The following is a 21,568-nucleotide window of genomic DNA, read 5'->3' on the forward strand; positions in this document are numbered from 1 at the left end:
TTATCGACTTACATTACCTCTGATCTGTGCTGGAGTATTGGGCTAACTGATAGAAAGATGGTATGAAAAATCAGTTAGTACCCGTCAATGTCAAGTGGAATGATGTAGTAGGAGCAAAAGTCATTGTGCTTAAGTTTGTGAATAGGCAGTTTTTAGTGAAGAATTGTGTTTTGTGTATAGTAGGATCAATAGCAATTTTTGGTATTTAAAAAAAATTGGGAGAATGTAAAACAATGAGTGACTGTGATGTAAAATAAATTTGGTATACCAAGGTAAGGCAAAATTTAAGTTAGGTAGTTGAAATTAATAAATCATTTTAAAGGCGACGAAAAGAATGTTATTTCCTAATTGTTTCCTTGTATGAAGTAAGTATAGATAGAAGTTGGTTTGAAATTTATGGAAGATGAATCGAGGAAAAAGAAATAAAAGAAAAAGAAAGAAAAGGAAATGGGAGATGAATGTAAAGATGTAAGCTGGCGATACTGAAACTGATTGTGATAAGAGATTGGTAGATGTAAAGTGAGTATTTATAAGAAAACCTGTGTGACACCATCGTCACACCAGCATCAACAGAGACTTTGTCCCACTTCATCGACAATTATTCTCCTGATCTAACTTTCTGTCTTTTAACTTCAAATCCAGTTGACTTACTTCTACATTTCGTTCTATTTTCCCATAGCTTAATATCACTTTATATAATCCGCCATACTTAGCTCTATTCTTATCACCGTTAATAAACTAACATCCCCCTTTTCCAATATCCAATTTCCCATCCTCTCCAATAACTACTATCTAACTAATCACAAAAGTTTTCTTATAAATACTCACTTTACATCTACCAATTTCTTATCACAATCAGTTTCAGTATCCTCAGCTTACATCTTTACATTCATCTCCCATTTCCTTTTCTTTCTTTTTCTTTTATTTCTTTTTCCTCGATTCATCTTCCATAAATTTTAAACCAACTTCTATCTATACTTACTTCATACAAGGAAACAATTAGGAAATAACATTCTTTTCATCGCCTTTAAAATGATTTATTAATTTTAACTACCTAACTTAAATTTTGCCTTACCTTGGTATACCAAATTTATTTTACATCACAGTCACTCATTGTTTTACATTCTCCCAATTTTTTTAAAATATCAAAAATTGCTATTGATCCTACTATACACAAAACACAATTCTTCACTAAAAACTGCCTATTCACAAACTTAAACACAATGACTTTTGCTCCTACTACATCATTCCACTTGACATTGACGGGTACTAACTGATTTTTCATACCATCTTTCTATCAGTTAGCCCAAGACTCCAGCACAGATCAGAGGAAATGTAAGTCGATAAAACCTCACCAACTAAAGGGGGTCATGTAAGATGCCCCCATTTTCAGTTTTTAATAATCAAGTTAACAGTCTATTGCATTTACCTTGATAAATACCATGAGGATTTTTTAATACGGATGTCCTTCCAATGTTTTTATGTGGCCATACAATGTTTTTAACAACTTTTTATGTAAGTAGTAAAAAACCAACGTGTTCTTTCTATATATTTAAATTTTAACTTACTTGTTTTTTAATATTGGTATTTTTACTCTCTCTTTTAGTAAACTGATGATGGAATGATTTAATTCCGAAAAGATCTTCTTTACAATAAAAATTTTAAGCTTTTAATAAGCATTTTTTATACCTTAATACACACGAACACCACGTGCATTGTATTCAACAGGTATACTAGCCACTCCTGGATATTTCCACTTCATGGTTTGTTCCAGTTTCACTTTTATTTTTAGAATAGAAATCTTACTTTAATTCAGAGGTTTCTAAAGTTTTTAAAGTCATTGTGCCCTAAAGATTAGGTTATTTCCGTTCCGAAGGCGCCCTTAATAAAAAGCAGTACTCGAGACCTGATAATTTCAGGTTTAAATTCTTAAATTTAAATAAGTTCCATGCTCAGATATCTAAGTTAAACTTTTATATTTTTATAACACTTTAGTTTTAATTAAAAACTCTGTGAATAGTTGGTAAATTTATTTTTTAGTAATTGTAATCAGGAGGAAAATAAAAACATAAATAAATCTAAAAATAAAGAAGGCGCACTAACGTTGAGAGCAAAAATAAAAATATATACAATACAAAACTGGGAATTATTTCAAATGTAATTGGATACTTATAAGAACACGATTTTATTTAAACTACATTGAAAACATTTTATTTCTGAATTCATACTCTTGGTAATGAATTGCACCGAGGTGATTAATGCACTGGTGTTAAATAAAAGATATGAATGTTCAGTGTCAATGTCATCACACATTTGGACAAAAAATCAAGAATTACATATTACCTTCAATGTAATTAATCACCATTCTAAATGAAAATAAGTTTATTTTGATGTTTTCTTTTCAATTCGGAAATTGTTCTCAATATACGATTTTCAAAACGAATTCCGAAGTAGGCAAAATCGAACTACTCTAATGCTGTTAATATGTTAGCAACATTAGAGTTGTTAATACCTAACTTAATAGTTTAAATAAGCGTCTTTGTGGGCATTTGTCGCTTCATCTAGCTGAATCTCAAAATATTTGGTTTTCAGAGCAGTTAAATTGATCTAAAATTTATTTATTTGATCGGTATTATCAACATCTACGTCGCAAATTCCTTTGATGGTATTACTGTAATCGGGGTATTTTCAAGAGCTGATTAACGACATTCTTCTCGAGCATCAGTTTTGTTATAACGTCAGCAGCAGGTAAAATCAACTTTCCTGCCATTGTATAAGACGTCCTTCACTGGAAAACTCTTAAGTCACTCTATACAATATTACAAGTGCATTAAAGTTGACTAAAGAATGATGCAGAGTTCTGTCAATATAAAACTTCTCAATGAATCTTTTAGTTTAGTTGAACACAAGCCTGCTGATACGGACTTATTCCACTACGCTAGTCCGACTTTGTATGAAAATATGACAGGAAGTCTAAAAACACCACCTACAATCTTACACACAATACATATGCAACACACACAATACAAAAATCTACACGATCACAATTACAATAGAGTTTATACAAATATCAAATATATAACACAATAAACATCAAAAATAATGATAATTTGATATTCCTCGGGTAAAAACACCACCCTCCAATTTTTTCAGCCATTTAAATGCTGCTGTCTACAATATCGAGGACACGTATGTCAATTTTAAAATTACATAACATAATAACAAATAACTTTGGTTATATATCTTTCCAGAATTTTGATAATAAGTTTTTGAAAACGATTTCCAAAGTGGAAGTTGAAACATCAAATACTATTAGTTACACACTGTTAGTTAAAAATGTGATTTTCATTACAACCAATAATTGTGGCTTAATTTCATATCAACATAATATTTAAAGTAGACATGCCACAAGAAAGTAGTTTCAGAACCTTGATGAAAATATATTATACACGAGAAAGTAATAAGGGTTTCTACAACCTTACATAAAAGCACTACAATGATTGGTTAATAAAAAGTAGGAAGGAGACGGCCCTGACAGTGGCATGATTATACCACGTTTTAAACCGCTCTGTTATTTTTCAATTTTTAAATGTAAAATACGGAACAAAAATTTGATATCCTTAAATACTATCAACAAATAATAGTGCAGTGATAATGCCAATCAACTCAATCCGACGTGAGTAACAAAAAACCTTTATATAAGATATTACAATAGTAAATATAACCTATACAATTCGAATCAAGTTCAACCTACTGGTTTTTTCAACTGGTTTTTTGGAACCATTCGGAACAGATCCACGCCGGTTCTTTGGCCGGTGACAGGACCGGACCTGCGGCAACGCGGGAAACAAAATAAAAATGACTTCAATTAACAACATGACTACTTCTACTTCAAATACACCAAAAAATACTTATTTCAATGTAGTAAATACGTTCAAACACCCAACAGAGGACCAAGCAGTAGTACTCTCCAGTATCGAAGGCATCAAAATCCACAATTACATCGTAGCAATTGGATCACTGGTTGGTCCACGTAACGTCTTGTTTGCATCTAGAATTCCAAATAACAGAATATGTATCTACCTCTCTACCAAAAATATAGTCGATATGCTTCTTCATTCCTACAAATATATTAATATAAATGAGTCAGAAATAGAGATAAGAAGATTAATCACACCAGCACAACGACTTGCAATTTCTAACGCATGTCCTTCAATTCCAAACAGTATCATTGAAGCAGAATTACAAAAATTAGGCATCACTGCAGTTTCCAAGATGACTTTCTTAAGAGTTGGTATGGCAGAAACCGAATATAGCCACGTCTTAAGCTTCAGACGGTAAGTATTTATTTCGCCCCTTGATAATACCTCCATTCCTGACTCCTTCAATGTATTCCACAATGAAACCTATCGTTTATTCCTCTCTATTGATGGACTAAACTGCTCTAAGTGCAAGACTATTGGACATAACGATACAGATTGTCCCATCATAACAACTGCTAACTCCTCAACCGTACGCTCAGAAACCTCTTCAAATACGACACCTGAAATAGATGATAGAGATCCTGAAACACAACAAAACATGGAAACGAACGCCAGCATAACTGAAACTATAGAAAACGCAAGTCAACCCTCCTTACCAAAAGAAACAATATCATCAAATCTAAATAATATTAATAATCCTGTTGAAACTGTAACTCTGCAACCTTCATTAATAAACAACTTACTCAAGTATCTACTTAAGTTAAAAGACAAATCCCATCCTCACCTGACATCGACCAAAGTAACCCAGAAACGGACTCACAAATCTTTACTCCTCCTATCACACATAAACTAAAAAAAACCTAAAAAACAAACTAAAACCTCTAACGACGACATTAGTTGTTCTCTAGAATTGATAAAAGACAAAATTGAAAACCGATCACCCCCATTCATATTAAATTTTAATGAAATATGCGACTTTCTAGTTAATACCCTTCATGCTAAACATCCTGAAACTATCTTAAAGAACTACTCAAATGAACCTTCCGAATTAACCGATATCCTTAACTTTATTCATTGTTACTCTCACAACTCTAAATTAAAAAACAATATTACCAGATTAAAGAAAAAACTTAACCCCACTCACACATCTTTAACGGAAGAGACTGAAAAATCCGATGGATAAATCACTAATCCTTCAATGGAACCCAAATGGGTACTTCGCTCACCTCGAATCACTCAAACTATTAATTCAAAAATATTCTCCACTAATACTGTGTATACAAGAAACTCACTTCAAAGAGAATTCTGTAATAAACCTAAAAAAATTATACTCCTGAACCTGAACAAATTAAAAGATGTCATAAAAATTTTCAGCACCACCTTACCACTCCCACTCAAACGTTGTGAACAAGTGATGAACCCAACCCATATTCACTTAATAAATAAAGAAGCCATCCCTTTCTGCCACAACTGCAAGACACAAATCACTGTGAAACATATTCTGTTAGAATGCAAAACATACACACAAGAAAGAAGAAAAAATAACCTCTCTACCAACATGAAGGATCTACTAAGCTGCCGGTTCAACCAAGTGCTGAAATATTTGAAAGACATTAATTTTTACAATATTTAATAGAATATATTTAAGTTATATATACATTGTAAGAAATTGAATACTTGTAATTTGTGTTTGTACCCCCTGCTAATAATTCTTAGTAGTTGATGCAGGGTCATTTTTGTTAGAAAAAAAAGTAGAAAGTCTAGTAACCAATAAAGTGTAATTAAATTAAAACAAGATAGATTTAAAGAAGATTTTTTTGTTTTTTTATTCATAAAATTTTGTCTACTTTATCACTACTCAAAAGCTTGACAAGGAATTCGTGAAGTTGATGCAAGAGAATATTTGCACGTTACAATGTTTGTTTCCATTCTGGACTTTTTAAAATATCCATAAAAGAAAACGATCTAACAACATAAAAGATAATAAATAATTTAAGCTGAACTCTTAATACAACTGTAGAATAGTTAATTATATATTATGGCATTAAGTACATATGTTAATTGCTGGGGGCGACTATCTAATAAACACGAGGGCCTCTGGCATGGGTGTTTGTACGTCGCCTGAGGGAATACACATCTAATAATGTCCACAGTGCATACAAACTTTTATTTCATACTAATTTGTTATTGTATTCACATATTGTAATATTTTAAATAATTCAGAAAATGTTTCATAGTAGAGTAGACAATGGCGTTAGGGTGAGGATGTCAAACATAAATAAACATCTGCTGCCCTCCAACCTAAAAAGTGAATATAGAGAAAAGTTTTGAAATTCTTGAAAAAATCGCAAAAAAAAACAACAAAAAACTTGTTGCCAAAGAAATCGAGAAAAGCATACGACAGACAGTACAACAAATTACTTAACTGGATGGCAAAAAACTGTGTAGAACGTAACAATGAAACAGTGCTGCTTTGATATTTCGGCAATCTCGCTGAAACGTTTTCTCCGAGTTCCATATGATCCAAATATTCAATGGTAAAGAAGACAGTAAAAGTAAATAAGAATTTTAACATCGCTTATTATCATAACTTAAGCGAATATTTGAAACAAAGGTCAAAAGCATACCAACCTAAAAATTTTAAAGTTCTGTCTAGAGAAGATATTTTAAAATTGTTCCACGAAGCACCAAATAAGACGTTTTTAATAAACAAGGTTGCATTAATATTTGATGTATTTGGTGCTAATTACTCCCGTAAAAAATAGCAAAATAGATTTTTTGGTAAACGTACAGCTGGTTCCTAAAAAAACTATTACAACTCTTAGTAAGATTTGTGATTTGTGTAAAAAACCAAAGTGATGTCAATCCGAAAAAACCAAAACGTACCTCAACCTTGCACAATAAATGGGCACATTTTAGAACAGGTCAATAGATTTAAGTACCTGCGATGTTGGATCGATAGCAGCCTAAATCCTGATCTAGAAATAAGATCGAGAATAGAACAGGCCAGAAAATCTTTCGAAAAAATAAAAAAACTGCTTTGTGATTCTCGAATAAAACTCGAAATTCGACTACGTTTATCAAAATGCTACGTTTGGTCGACTCTTCTATATGCAGTTGAAACGTGGACCCTAAAAACATCAACCGTAAATAAATTGAAGGCCTTTGAAATGTGGACCTACCGGAGAATGCTCAAAATTTCATGGACATCGCATACCTCAAACGAAGAAGTGCTGCATAGAATAGGCAAGGAAAGAGAACTTTTTAACACAGTAAAAGTTAGAAAAACATCATACCTAGGCCACATACTGAGAAATAATAAGTACCAATATGCCCAACTTATAGTGAAAGGAAAAATTGAGGGAAAGAGAGGCCTAGGAAGGAAAAGACTATCGTGGCTCAGAAACATCCGACAATGGACAGGGCTAAATTTTGAACAGCTAATAAGAACAGCTGAAGATAGAGAAGATTTTAAAATTGTAGTAGCCAACCTCCATTGAGGAGAGGGCACTTTAAGAAGAAGAAGTAAGATTTGATAATTTTGAGCAGTTATTTGACTGGTCTTATATTATATTTATTATGACAGACAAGTAATGAAATAAACAAACAAACAACAAACAATTGATTACATATGTTAATTCATAAATTGTAATAATTATTATTAAGGTCTAAATTTTTTATTTTGATTTTGATTCCTGTATTTATAAAGAGTAGTATATAAATGATAGTTTTTACATAAAATAGGGTTCTTGTTATTATCTTTATTATTATTAAGAAATAAAACAAACGACTTAACACTCAACAATAGATTAAAGCAAGAATTGTGACCAAATTAAAAGATAACTGGGCACTATGAGAGGCAGCAAAACATTTTAACATGAGCAGAACCACAGTTTTTCTATTAATAAAAAATGGAGAATAAGAAAGTCTCGAAAAAAAAAAGCGAGGGTCTGGAAGGCCAAAACTATACTAAATTTAGGTATGTAAAAATAAAATTATTATTTTGTAATATCTCCATCAGCATTAATAACAGCTTGTTGTCTTCGGTCCACCTGCGTAAAAGGAACTATGAAATTGTGTTCTTCAGAAAGTTCTTCCCAAAACTGTTGTATACCGTGCCACAGCGCCTCAGCATTTTGAGGTATAAAATTACGCAGCTACAATCTTTTATAATAACTCTCCACACATTTTCGATTGGGTTTAATACTGGACCATAGCTGGGCCATTGTAAGGTTTCGATTTCGTTTTCTGGAGCCACTGGTTTATTATATTTGCAGCGTGAACGGGACAGTTATCTTGTTGGAGGCTAAAATAATTTTCTGAATACAAGTGTTCTACACTGGGAAACATGATGTTGTCTAGCATATTCAGAGAAGTCTGGTCAACAAACCTGGCATCAATACGCGATACAATCCCCATTCCTGTAGATGAAATCTATCCCCATACATTGGCGCTAAAATGACCAGGTGCTCGATATCTATTAATATATAGAGAATTAAATCTATTATTATCTGGTCTATACACCCCAATTTTGCCCCTTTTAGAAGATTGAAAAATTTTATCATTTGTAAATATTACCCTGATTTTGAAGCTGATGGTTTAAAGCAAGTATGTCTTGATTGCTTCTGTTGTGGTGTAAGAGCTTGTTTTTGTGCTAAAGTTTGGTACTTAAGACGCAGTGCTTTAATTCTGCGACAAGCTGTTGCCTTTCTTCTCGGAAACTGTTTAGTTTAGAGCACCTTTATCTCGTTTTCAGCAAGTAATTTTGTAACAGTTTTTGCCTTGTGATAACGTGCATAAACGTGAAACTCTTATTCGAAAACCACTCCTGAATCTGGGGAAGCATTTTTGTTTGCAGTCTCAAGTACTGGTCCTGTCGTATTGTTACTTCAACAATGTACAGTCTACCAGTTCCTTAACTGCTTATGATAGAGCACACCATGATGCTCAGGGGGTGCTTTACCGTCCTTATAATATAATTTGAATTGTATTTTTCCCCAGGCCTTCTAATAAATTCAGCTCTATCCATGAGGATTTGCATCCTCATGGATAGAGCATGGATAGAGGATTTGCATCCTACATAAAAGAAAAATATTGTTAAGTAATGTCATCATGATGATCGCTAACGTCAGATAATTCTGATATGGCACGCAAAGAAGAAGAATTTCATTTACTTGATTCCAATCATCAATGGTCCAATCTTTATGATCTTTCGCCCATTGAAACCTTTTTACTTCATGACTTCTTTTGCAGGGCGACAAGTTAGAAACCCCAGATCCTTTATTTGACGACGAGCTGCCATTGGTGAAATATTGATGTCAGAATCCTGCATTATTTTCATTAAAAACCCTTGAGGTTGTTTTCTATTTGCCAAGACAATATCCAGAATTTTTCTTTCTTCTCATGGTGTTGTAAGGTTTTTTCGACCACATTTTTGTTTGCGCCATGAGGTAAAATTCAAATTTTTAAGTTTTTTTTTATACGGTCCAAAGTTGCCCTTGAAACTTTTTTTATTAATGCTATTTTTCTGTTGGAGTAATAAATGTTCAATAATAAAGTTTTTATTTTCGCTACTTTCCTTGGTGAGAGGTCTTTTGCTTTTCTCATGATGTTCTGATACCACTGGAGTAACGAACATGCAGTATTTGATAAATTCACAAAAAATAGTATATGACTCTCATAATATTACTAGAAAGCAATAGAAACTATTTATTCTAGCTCTAAACACCAAGTTTACAAAATAATATGCACACGAGTTGCAAGCTAGGCTGAACAGCACTGACAAAAAATGGTATCTGAGTCACGTATTGCCACCCCCGCTGTGTTGTCACTGTTTCAACTATTTATTGTACTTTCATTAAGTTTCATAAATATAATCAAATGAAAACAAACGCAATATATTATACAGCTCAATTATGTACCTATTTAAAAAAAATTGAATTGTACTAGGTGGCTCTAATAATTTAATAACCCTATTGATAAATCTAAGAAGAGAATTTGTTAAGTTTATAAATAATAAAAAACTGGCTATCGGTTAAAATAGTTTTTTCAAACAGATTTCAAACAGTAAATGCAATTTATTACCTTTTGCGGTATATTTTTAAAAAGGGTTTAGATTAATTCTTGTAAATAGACTTGAATTATGAATAAACAATTTTTTTCTTATAATTGTATTCATCTACAGTACTAATGCAGTCCTTATTTTATATTAAAACTTCTATTGGAAACACCTTTTAGAATTCATTGTAATCAAACTTTTATCGTACAACTGTAGCCGACCAACACGAACAACAATAAGTGGATTGTATTTAACTTAACTAAAAATAAAGTACCTTAACTTAGGATATGCTCTCAAGTAATTACACGTGACCCGTAAAACAAACAAAAAGTACAAGAGACTTACCTGAAATATACGTCCCAATGACACTTGTTTCAATTACAGTCGTTACACCGTCCTTGACCACTGTACCTCCCAATTTAGTCACTAGTCCTGTGGGATGTTCACTTCTTTTGGCTGCGACATTTTTCTTTACTTCGGTAGCTGGTCGATGTTTTAACAGGAATTTTGAGCTGGGTTTTAAATTCACGACTTTAAAAGTTTCTTCGACGACTTCTGATGGTTGTCTGGAGAGAAAGTCGTATTCAGGTTCTCCTAGACAGACAATCAGACAATCAGTTTAGTATTACAGAAGTTTAATGTTTAATTTATGTATATATATATATATATATATATATATATATATATATATATATATATATATATATATATATATATATATATATTTATAAGTTTATTGTTCAGAAAATAAAATGCAGCACAAAATTTATTTTAAGTGAATATTTTGAGATATTTGAGTTGACGCAGATAAAGTGTTTTCTAGAGAACTTAAGAAGGCGCCCATTTGCAATATTTAAGATTACGTCACTAAAACATCATAAAAACCGTTACACAGTTCAGGTAACCAAAAGGTAATTTTTCGCTTTTATACATATACTGTATATAAACTTGATCAGTATTTAAACAAAACGTATACAATAAGATACAAGCTTGGAATATCGAACATAAAGTCTTCTTCTTCTTCGTCTAGCCATTCATGTCCTCTGAACGTCATCTGAACATAAGCCTGTTCAAGTCTTCCTTTCCATTGTTATTTATTGTACGCTACTTGTAGCCAATTTTTCCCGGCAGTCCTTTTCAGATCATCTGTCCATCTCATAGGAGGTCTGCCTCTGGGTGTTTTGTGTTGGTATGGTCTCCAGGTTAAAATTGATCTGTGCCATTTGTTTAGATCGCTCCTAGCTACATGTTTAGCGTATTCCCATTTCAACTTTAATGATTTTTGCACCACATCGGTGACTTTGGTTTTCTGTCTTATCCATGTGTTTTCATGTCTTTAAGTGATATACCTAGCATTGCTCTTTTCATCGCGTGTTGAGTGACTCTAAGTATATTCATATTCTTTTTTGTGATTGTCCATGTTTGTGCCGCATAAGTTAATATCGGAATAATGCATGCATCAAAAACTTTAGATCTAAGATGTAATTGAATTTGTTGATTTCTGAGTATATAGTTTAGTTTACCGAATGCTGCCCAAGCTAACTTTCTTCTTCTTTTTATTTCTTCAGTTTGAATTTCCCTATTTAGTATTATTTTTTGTCCTAAGTATATATTCTTCAACTTTTTCTATAACTTTATCGTTTATTATTGTCACGGTGTCTTCGGAGTGCATGACTTTTGTTTTGTTTAAATTCATTTTCAGTCTCATTTTAGAAGATTCGGTATGTAGTTCTAAAAGCATGGTTTGCATTTCTTGTAAGTCAGTAGCTATCAGGATTATGTCATATGCAAATCGTAGATTACTGAGGTAGCGGCCATTGATGTTTATTCCCTTATATTTCCAATTTAGGTTTTTAAAAACGTCCTCCAAAACTAAGATGAACAGTTTGGGTGATAAAGTATCTCCCTGTTTGACTCCCCTGTTTAATGGTACAGGGTTCGTGTGTTCATTTTCATTTAGGTAGTATGTAGCTGTAGCTTGGTTCATAGTTTCTTTTATTAAGTTAATATATCTGCTATCTATTCTACAATTTTACATTGCGTTTATTACGGCCGTGTGTTCTATGGTATCGAAAGCTTTTTCGTAGTCTACAAATGCTAGGAAAACTGGAAACTTGTATTCGTTACATTTTTCTATTAATATTTTTGTGGTTAACAGGTGATCGGAAGTTGAATAGCCTTTTCTAAAACCCGCCTGTTCATATGGTTGGTATTCGTCTAATTTCCTTGTTAGTCGAGTAGTTATGACTTTGGTGAGTATATTAAACAGGTGTGACAGTAGGCTGTAGCCTACTGTCACACCAACATAAAGTAGTACAATATAAATGTAAGGCTCAATAGTTGCATATGCAACGAATAATAAACGTATAATAATTTCAAACAACGTTTTAATAAATATTAGCATATTATGATCAGTGACATTAGAAATGTTACAACCAGAAAAAATATTTTCTTGGACTGAATTTTTTAGAATAACGAATAACGAACTAAGAATATACAATACATTTTTTGACCACAAAGGCTAACAAAAATATACATTTAATACCACTCGTGGACAAAGATCTATGATAGATTATGTTATAATCAACAGATATATATATCAATCGAAAATATTCGACGTAAGATGCCTCAACTCAGCAGATGTAGGTAGCGACCATAGACAATTATTATGTAAAATAAGAATTATCCTGAAATACTTTTCACCCAAGAGAGCGGTGCCAACACAAACAAAACTAAAAGTCAAAGGACTAAATACGGAATCAACGGAATACTTATACAAGAAGAGAAGATTAGAGAAGATCGCTGGGAATGAAATATTAGAAAACGATAACAGCGAGAAAAGCTGGGAAATACTCAAAAATAACATAATTAACGTAGCAACAGAATCACTTGGAAAGAGGAAAGTAACGAACACTAACGTATCAAAAAAAAAAGACCAGAAGAAGTGAAGAAAAAATGTGAAAAAAAGAAGAAAACCTGTTCACAAAACAGAACACAACAAATACAACATGCATACAACCACTATAAACAAATCAGAAATGAAAAGAATACTTTAGTTAGACAAATATAAAAGGAACACTGGCAGAGTTTCTCGAAACAGATGAAACACGACCTCTACGAAACACAAAAAGAAATATAGAGAATGATCAGAGGACAAAAAAAAGAGATGAACGAACGAATTACTATTTAAATGGGAATAAGCCACAATTAAAGGTTAAAATACGTTTATTGACGTTTCAATTTCCATTTAAATACTAATTAATTTAATATGCCACAAGAAAATAGCTTCAGAACAATATTAATAAAAACGAAACACATTCAGAAGGAAACATGAGTAGACTATTTTCGATCCCTATTGGCTAAAGGTGACGATAATGAACCACCAACACCAGAGGACGACCAACGAAGAAATAGATATTGAGAAGGAAAAAGTAAAGGAAGCATAACAAATAAACTGAATGAAATTATAATACTAGCAGAGGAACAACAAGGTTTTATGTCGGGAAGATCATGCACCGAGGCTTTATTTATAATGAAGCAAGCGCAAGAGAAATCATTAGAAAAAAAAACCGGCATATCTATGTTTCATGGACCTTTCGAAAGGATTTGACCAGGTCAAATTAAAAGACGTTATCCACTTGCTGTACGCAAGAGAGATACCTCTAGGAATAATATCCAAAAAAAATCTACCAAAACAACACAATAAATAAGGCAAGGAGAGTTCCTACGTCCTCTATTGTTCAACCTGAGTATAGATGAAATAATAAAAAACTTAAGAACTACATAAGGATACCAAATGGGAGAAAAACAACTTAAAATAATCTGCTATGCAGACGATGCAATACTGCTATCTCAAAGTGAAGATGACTTACAGCGTATGCTGAACCAATTTAATACATTCTCCAGAAAATTTAAGATGTTAATTTCCCCAAAAAAGACAAAATGCATGGTTACAGCAGCAAATTTACTGAGATGTAAATTGGAACTGGAAGATCAGATAATAGAACAAGTGGTGGAGTTTAATTATCTAGGCATCAGATTATCTATCTACCTCGAAACTCATCATCATCATCATCACGTAACGCTACAACCCTGGGTGGGCCTTGGCTAACTGTACAATTTTTTCCAATTTGTTCGGTATTCCATTAACCTAGGGTCAAATGGAATGTTCATTTTCCGGAGATCTGGTTGGATGTTATCTCTCCATCGCATTTTGGAACGCCCGAGTGGTCTTTTGCCGGTCTTCTACCTCGAAACTAAAGTGGAAGATCAAGTGAATAGAGAAAACTGATCCGCAGGCAATAATATGAAGAAATAAAAATATCGGAAAAGAAATGAAAGGCAGAATTTACAAAACAGTCATCAGACCAATAGTGACATACGCGGCAGAAACAAGACCTGACACAGAGAAAACAAAAAAGATGTTAGAAACAGAAGAGATAAAAACACTTGATGGTAATTGAAAAATTGAGGGTAAGACACTATGGGACAGAGCTAGAAGTACAAATATACGACGTAGATACAAGGTGGAAAACATCAAGAACTGGGTAAGAAATAGAAGAGTAGAATGGAACGATCATATAAGCCGAATGAAAAAAATTGAGTTGTAAAGACGGCAAGAGACGGTTCCCCAATAGGAAGACGATCAGTAGGAAGACCATAAAAACGATGGAACGACAACTTGCTGGATGCACATGGAAAACAGACATAAAAAGAGGAAGAATAAAAAAAGAAGAATTTTTAACAGATGTTGCCTATAGATATGTGAGTTTGTCGTATCGCGAAATTGGCCATCGTGTCAATTGTACGCCAATGAAGGTTATGCATGTGTGTCGTGTGTGGACAAACGAAGGTGAAGAAACACAAAGAAAACCAACTGGTCAACCAAGGCGTACCACAGAGCATCAAGATAGGCGCTTTATACTACTGACTCTGCGATACGGTTTTGCTACTACGCGTCAAATTTCTGACCAATGGTTTTGAGTAGAAGGTAGATTTGTTACTATACGTACACTAAAAGTCGCATTTTAAGTCTTTGGACTGGTTTCGTTTTGCCCACAACTAGACCTTCCTTTGACTGCGGACACTGTTATCAACGTTTAAAATAGTGCAGAGAACGGCAGCATTTGATGACAAAAATGGAATAATGTAACATTCAGCGATTAATCGTGATTTTGTTTAGAAATGCATGGTGGTCATTGGATGGTAAGATGCCGCCGTGGAGAGCTACGAGATATCGGGTTTGCTGTTGAGAGACATGTACACAGGACAGTTGGGTAATGGTTTGGAGGCTATTGCCTACGATGGCCAATTAACAGTTGTGTTTATTCGAAGCAGTATGACAGTTGCGCTTTATGTTAATAACATCTTACAAACTACTTTACTGCCTTATCTAGAGGGCCGTCGACACGTCCTTTTTTAGCAAGGCAACACACGTCCCCATAGTTCTCGTCTTACTATGGACTTCCACCAAGAATCTGGGGTTAATGTTTTGCCGCGGCCACCCCGTTCACCAGATTTAAATCCTATCGAATATGCATGGGATATGATGGAAAGCAGATCGTTGACATTGCATCATCCTCCATATACTCTGACACAGTTAATCGATAAAGTGCAAGTGCTTGGAACTAGGTGCCACAAGCAGACATTGATCATATCATTTTGGCAATGCCTAGACGTGTACAGGAGTGTATTTAGCTATGGTGTCGCCAAACACATTATTAATTGTTTTTTTATTACATGTTCTTGCCAACGTTATTGTTTTATTCCTGATGTAAATATAACTTGTTGCCACAAAATTAAATTCAAGAAATGTATTCCTTTTGGGTGTAACACTTCTAACGTCACTGATAAGGAAAAGATAATAAAAATCATCTGGCAATAAAAAAGTGAAAATGTAGTATAAATCACGGAATAACGGTATTATAAATTATAAAACGGTAATATTAAAGTGTATATACAAATGTATAATTAAAAGAAACTAAAATCACAGCTATTAAAAATCTCAATTAATATAAATATACTTCCATTCTCAAATAATTTTTCTCTTTTATAGTTATGTGATTGGGAGAATGTGCTCATTTGTAGTCGTAAACCATATACAAATCTTTATTTTCCGATACAAAAATCTCGTTAAACGCTACCGTAACAGTTTCAAAAGGATTAGACTACCATAACCATTTGTCGTAAGCTATATTACAAGATTATCGAATAGTAGTTTCAGCTTATCTAATCCTTGCACGTCACTTACCAATGTTGTTTCCAATTACGAGTGCAGCTTCGTTATCCGATTTAACTTGAACAATACTGGATACGACACTGGATTCCGGCTCTTTACGTGATTCCACTTTGCTAGCAATTATCGGCTCTGCTAACTTCGTCGATCCGCCAACAATTTCAACTTTTGTTATAACGCTCTGAGTTGCAGATAGTTTGGTGGACGCAGCACCGTCAACGACCTGTAATATAATGAAGTTTTGCCTATATTAAAAGCCTCGTACGACTCGGTTTGTGCGGAAGTGATATCAGGTTATTGCTTTACGCTGTACAATTTTCGCACTTTATGAGTTTTGTCGGTTTTGTTTTGACTGCGACCTTACTGTCTATAACCGACCAATCGGTGAAACGAAACTTCGGAAATTATTCTGACTATGGCTGGTGGAAACCAAACAAAATCATTAAAGTTTGAAATTACAATATCTCGTTAATTAGAATTGCTAACTTCTATGAACAGTGCGAGGTGAAATAACTTTTTGGAAATTTTAAGGAAACACTAACTTTTATATAATTTTTTAATGTTCATTTATCAAATCAGAGCCCAGATGAAGAAATATGTAGTACACGAGAGATATATTCTTTTATTCTAAAGGGGGCATAGTATATATATATAAATATATATATATATATATATATATATATATATATATATATATATATATATATATATATATATATATATATATATACCACAAACACAGTAGCACAAACTTTGTCACATTTGAAACATATTTGTTCCAGAAATGAACATATTGTTTTGAAATATAAAATAAAAATGTAATTCTTTAGACTTTTCTTAGTGTAGAATAACTGTAATTGTCACTTCATCAAGTTTGTTCGCGACCCCGACTGACTGGCGTCTCACCCTCTTAAATAGTTTTCACACCTAAATAAAAGAGGAGTAATCTTCACTTTTACGCATCAAGTAGTGATTTATCAGTTCAGTTCATTCTCACACATCGTCCTTGAGGCATCGAATTTTTAAACACTCTCAATTCACGTATTAAATATTTCTTTCCGCCGAAATCGGGCATTTTCTCATACGTTGTGTTCTTTTACGTGTTATAAAGAAAGAATTTTTTGATATTGTATAGTAAGCTACGGCCGTGTTGGGCCTCTACTCTTAAAATATTTAATTATAAATCGATAAACTCAAAAGTGCTTTATATCTCTGGAGCTATATTTGCTCATATTAAAAATCCTTATCATTTAAAGGTCACTGAAGAACCAAACCTAGGGAGATACATCCATTCACAAGTCCTTTGAAGTAAGGCTTGGAATCAAAGGATTTCCAACCCTCGAATGTAGGTAGCCAGTTACAAGGCTCCCTCAATATTAAGACATTTTCAATAGAAAATAGATGTGGTATATCCTTAGATAGGTATGTGATTGAGGATGTTTAGGTATTTATGATTTGTTTCCACACTAACTTATCTTCTTAGAAAATATCTTCTGCTTAGTTTCTCTCGTTCATTTTTGGATATAAGCCTCTCGCAACTACTTTCATCAATCTCTATCCTGAACAAGGCACTTCCAATTTGTGCTAGCTATTCTTATTATTATGTCCATTTATCTCATCTTGGTGTTCCTCTTGATCGTCGACCTTTGTAAGGTCTCCAATGTTGTAGTATGGACTTCCAGCCTTGGTCCTTGTGTCTAGCAGTGTGACCTGCTAAGCTTTATTTAAGTTTGGCAATATTTGTTGTGATATCCTCGACTGTGGATTTTGATAATACCCAGTCGTTTCTCTTTTGTGAATATATTACAAAAGATGTGAATATATTTGTTTAAACTGGATGGAATCTATGTTTAGGAATATATTGGTAAATACCACTAACTTGGAGAGACAGTGTTAGCCTGGATCGACAGAGGATATCCACAGGAGTTATGTCCCCAATTCTGTGGAATCTGATAATGAACGAAAAATTTAGACTTTAAAGGCAAATCAAGCGAATCATAAAACAAGCAGATGACCTGATAATCATTTCGCAAGGAAAGTATAATACAGTAGTCAGAGATCGTATGAACAATGCCCTAGAACTAGTGAGACAATGGACTTATAGAGAGGGGATAAATATAAGTCCTCACAAATTCACCAAGTCGCTTTCACACGTAGACGAAATTAGAGGAATTTGGCCCTCTTAAGCTGCAGCGTCAAGAAATTTAGCTTAAGGGAGGGGTAAAGTATCTAGGGGTTCTACTAGACTCGAAACTTACCTGAAACCGTCAATTAGAAAAAATAGCAAGCAGTGCAGTGACAACTCCTATGAGGGTCAGACTCATATATGGGAAAAAATAGGGGATCAAAGCTGGACATGGTGCACTGAGTGTATATCATGATAATCAAACCTTTAATTACCTATACAGCAACGATGTGGTAGACTAAGACACTAACAGATGCAAAATCCAAACTCAGCAAGCTGCAAAGACTTGCCTGCATTGGGATAACTGGTGCCATGCATACTACTCCAATAGCAGCTATGGAGGCTGTACTAGGCCTGCCTCCCCTTGCATTTGATAATACAAGGAGAAGCAAGGATGGGAGTCTACAGAATAAAACAATCACTGAAACTTTGCAATAAAGGAACATTGCAATTGAGTATCACAAAGACTGTGACAATGGATTTTTTTTTGCGAGTGAAGTACACATGACAAACAGATACAATTTTAAGAATTTAGACAGCGTGTCTATTTCAGACAGAAATGTATGGAAAAACAAGAAGTAACACAACAAACAGGGTAAGATATGATATCGTCGCAGTCAGTCGCTTCTGTGTCGCAGTTAAGCGACACTGAAGGCACTGGCGTGTTAGAAAATAACGTCCAAGCTGGTGAGAAATTGTATCAAAGAACTAAATGAATTGGAAGACCACAACAAAGTAGAGCTTGTCTGGGTACCAGGACATCATAGTATCAAAGACAACGAAAAAACAGATTAACTTGATAAAAGAAGATCAAACAAAAGTAGAGTATGGGACACTTGAGTAAGATGATCATAGTTGAATTCTGACGTCACTATGCCAATGTCTACATTACCGCCAAGCTTGGTCAAAACATAAACCCTAACCAAAACCGGCACCATTTGCCAACCGAATATCTGGCAGCTGACGTATAACAGGTGTTCAGGTAAAAATCTCGATATACAGGTCAAAAAATTCTTTTATTTTTTGTGATATTGTAGGATTTAAGAATATGCTAGTATAAAAAAAATTAAAACATGGTGTTAGGCCAGTAAAGCACATCAATAATTATAATACTATCGAAATCATCATTCTTTCGAAAAAAACTGTATAATCTGCAACACAGCTCTTTTGTTAAATAATTTAACTCCACTACTCTACATACACTTTTCATGAATCACCAACTATTACATAGATCATACAACATAATATATCTAAATACATCAAACTTATCATTAAGAGCCGTGCAAAGAGCAAAAAAACAAAAACTATATGAGCAACAAAGAGGAGACCCTGGCATATTTAGGACACACCAAACAAAATCCTTTAGAAACTTCTAGAACATACAAAAAATTCTAGACTGTAGGAAACAAAAATGGGTAGCGAATACAATAAGCTTCAGCTTCAGCAATAACGGATACCTCTTGAATGAGACCGGCACAGGAAAAAAACAGTTAAACCATGTAGGGTTTTTAGTAAAAATCAAATTTTACATTATCAAATTTATAATTCAAAAAACTTTACTTGCCAGCTGTAATTATTTAATTAAATGTTTAAAATAAAATCCACCAACGTCCATACAATTATAAAGCCTCTGTACGAAATTACAAATCATTTAAACCATTTAATGGGTTACTAGACTACATTTTTATGCACCATTTTAGTTGTTCTAATGGAGCAGGAATGGTATGATAAATGTTGCTTTTTAAATAACCTCATAGGAAGAAGTAAAGGGGAATGAAATAAAAGAATATTGTGACCTGCATTAATAAGACCTATTCGCCTTATCCATTGCCTAGGAAACCGTGAATTAAGGTTTAATTTATTACGCTTACGTTTATGCTATAATGAGGACGTGCAACTTCTTGTTGGAAAAACAAATCACCTGAGTACCTGTTATTATTTTTAATTATTTGTCAAGATACGATGATGCGATCAATATGTCCTCTAATAATTCTAGATATGCATCTTCGTTTAATTTTTTGCTGCAAAAAGAATGTTCTGATATTACGATATCTATTAATTCCTGTCCATACGTTTAATTTCAATGGATGTTGGGTATATGTTTCGATGTTAAATCTTGTAAAACTCTCCAATTTTCATAAGTCCAATAACAGCAATATTGTTCATTAATAGTAAATATAAGCAAAAAAGTGTAAAGAGAGTAACACGTACTTCATAAGAAACAAGATGTTGGGAATACTATTACGATATTATCGACGTAAAATCATTTGTAATTTGTAATTTTCTAATTTTGTTTTGACTGCGATCTTACTGCCTACAGTTGAAGAAACGGTAGACGAAACTTTGTTAATTATTTTGACGAACTAAAAGGGAGACTAAATAAACGCCTCGTTGTTTATTTTTTTGTATTAAGAGTTTTCCGGTATTACAAACACAAGGAAATAAAGGTAACATTTTAAAACTTTATCACATAGAAATTTTGTCTACCTCGTTTAATGTATATTAGACAAGCGACAACTGTGCATCGCGCTAAATTTATTTTACAAATAAACAAAACAGCCATAATTTACAACTTAAGCTCTTTAACAAAATCAATATTAATATTGGTCGTATTTCTACTCTATCTAATCTCATCTATTTCTAAAATAGATAAAGATAAAAATATTGATTTTCAACATTTGCTTTACTCCTGTCTGGATATTATTATTATCTAAGTCTTATTTTTGTTATATTATCCTGTAATCCCTTTTCTTTGATCGCTATTATTGATACATCGTCAGAAAATATACATCCACGATTAATAATTATTGTTTAAAGATTTCGACAACCTAGTATAACGATTTTGTTCTCTGTTTGACTTTGTTTCTCTACTTTTCCTTATCTTTCTAATGACAGCACCAACTTATGAATTGACAGAAAACTTTTTCTTTTTGCTGTTGATACCAGTATTACCTGAAAGAACTCTAATATCTAATATTTCAACTTTTTATGTAATTATATTTCTGATCTACTTAAAATAAAAACCTGGTCCGACTCTAATTTACTCTCTTTTAACGTGGAAAACACAGTAGCATTATCCTCTAAAGGAGTACTTCAACTCTTGTTTC

At 33.2% G+C, this 21,568-nt stretch overlaps 1 protein-coding gene across 1 annotated transcript in view; it reads right to left on the reverse strand.

Moving 5' to 3' along the window:
• The window catches only part of LOC140439837 (uncharacterized), an 895,210-nt gene that overhangs the window by 105,217 nt on the left and 768,425 nt on the right, over positions 1 to 21,568 (reverse strand). Inside the window, exons 11-12 of the mRNA XM_072529991.1 lie at positions 16,292 to 16,498; positions 10,387 to 10,635 (exon numbers count right to left, since the gene is read on the reverse strand). Of these exons, the coding sequence (XP_072386092.1) occupies positions 10,387 to 10,635; positions 16,292 to 16,498 (456 nt within the window). The remainder of the gene's footprint in view (positions 1 to 10,386; positions 10,636 to 16,291; positions 16,499 to 21,568) is intronic.

The sequence above is a fragment of the Diabrotica undecimpunctata genome, chromosome 4 (genome assembly GCF_040954645.1).
Source record: "Diabrotica undecimpunctata isolate CICGRU chromosome 4, icDiaUnde3, whole genome shotgun sequence".
NCBI lineage: Eukaryota > Metazoa > Arthropoda > Insecta > Coleoptera > Chrysomelidae > Diabrotica > Diabrotica undecimpunctata.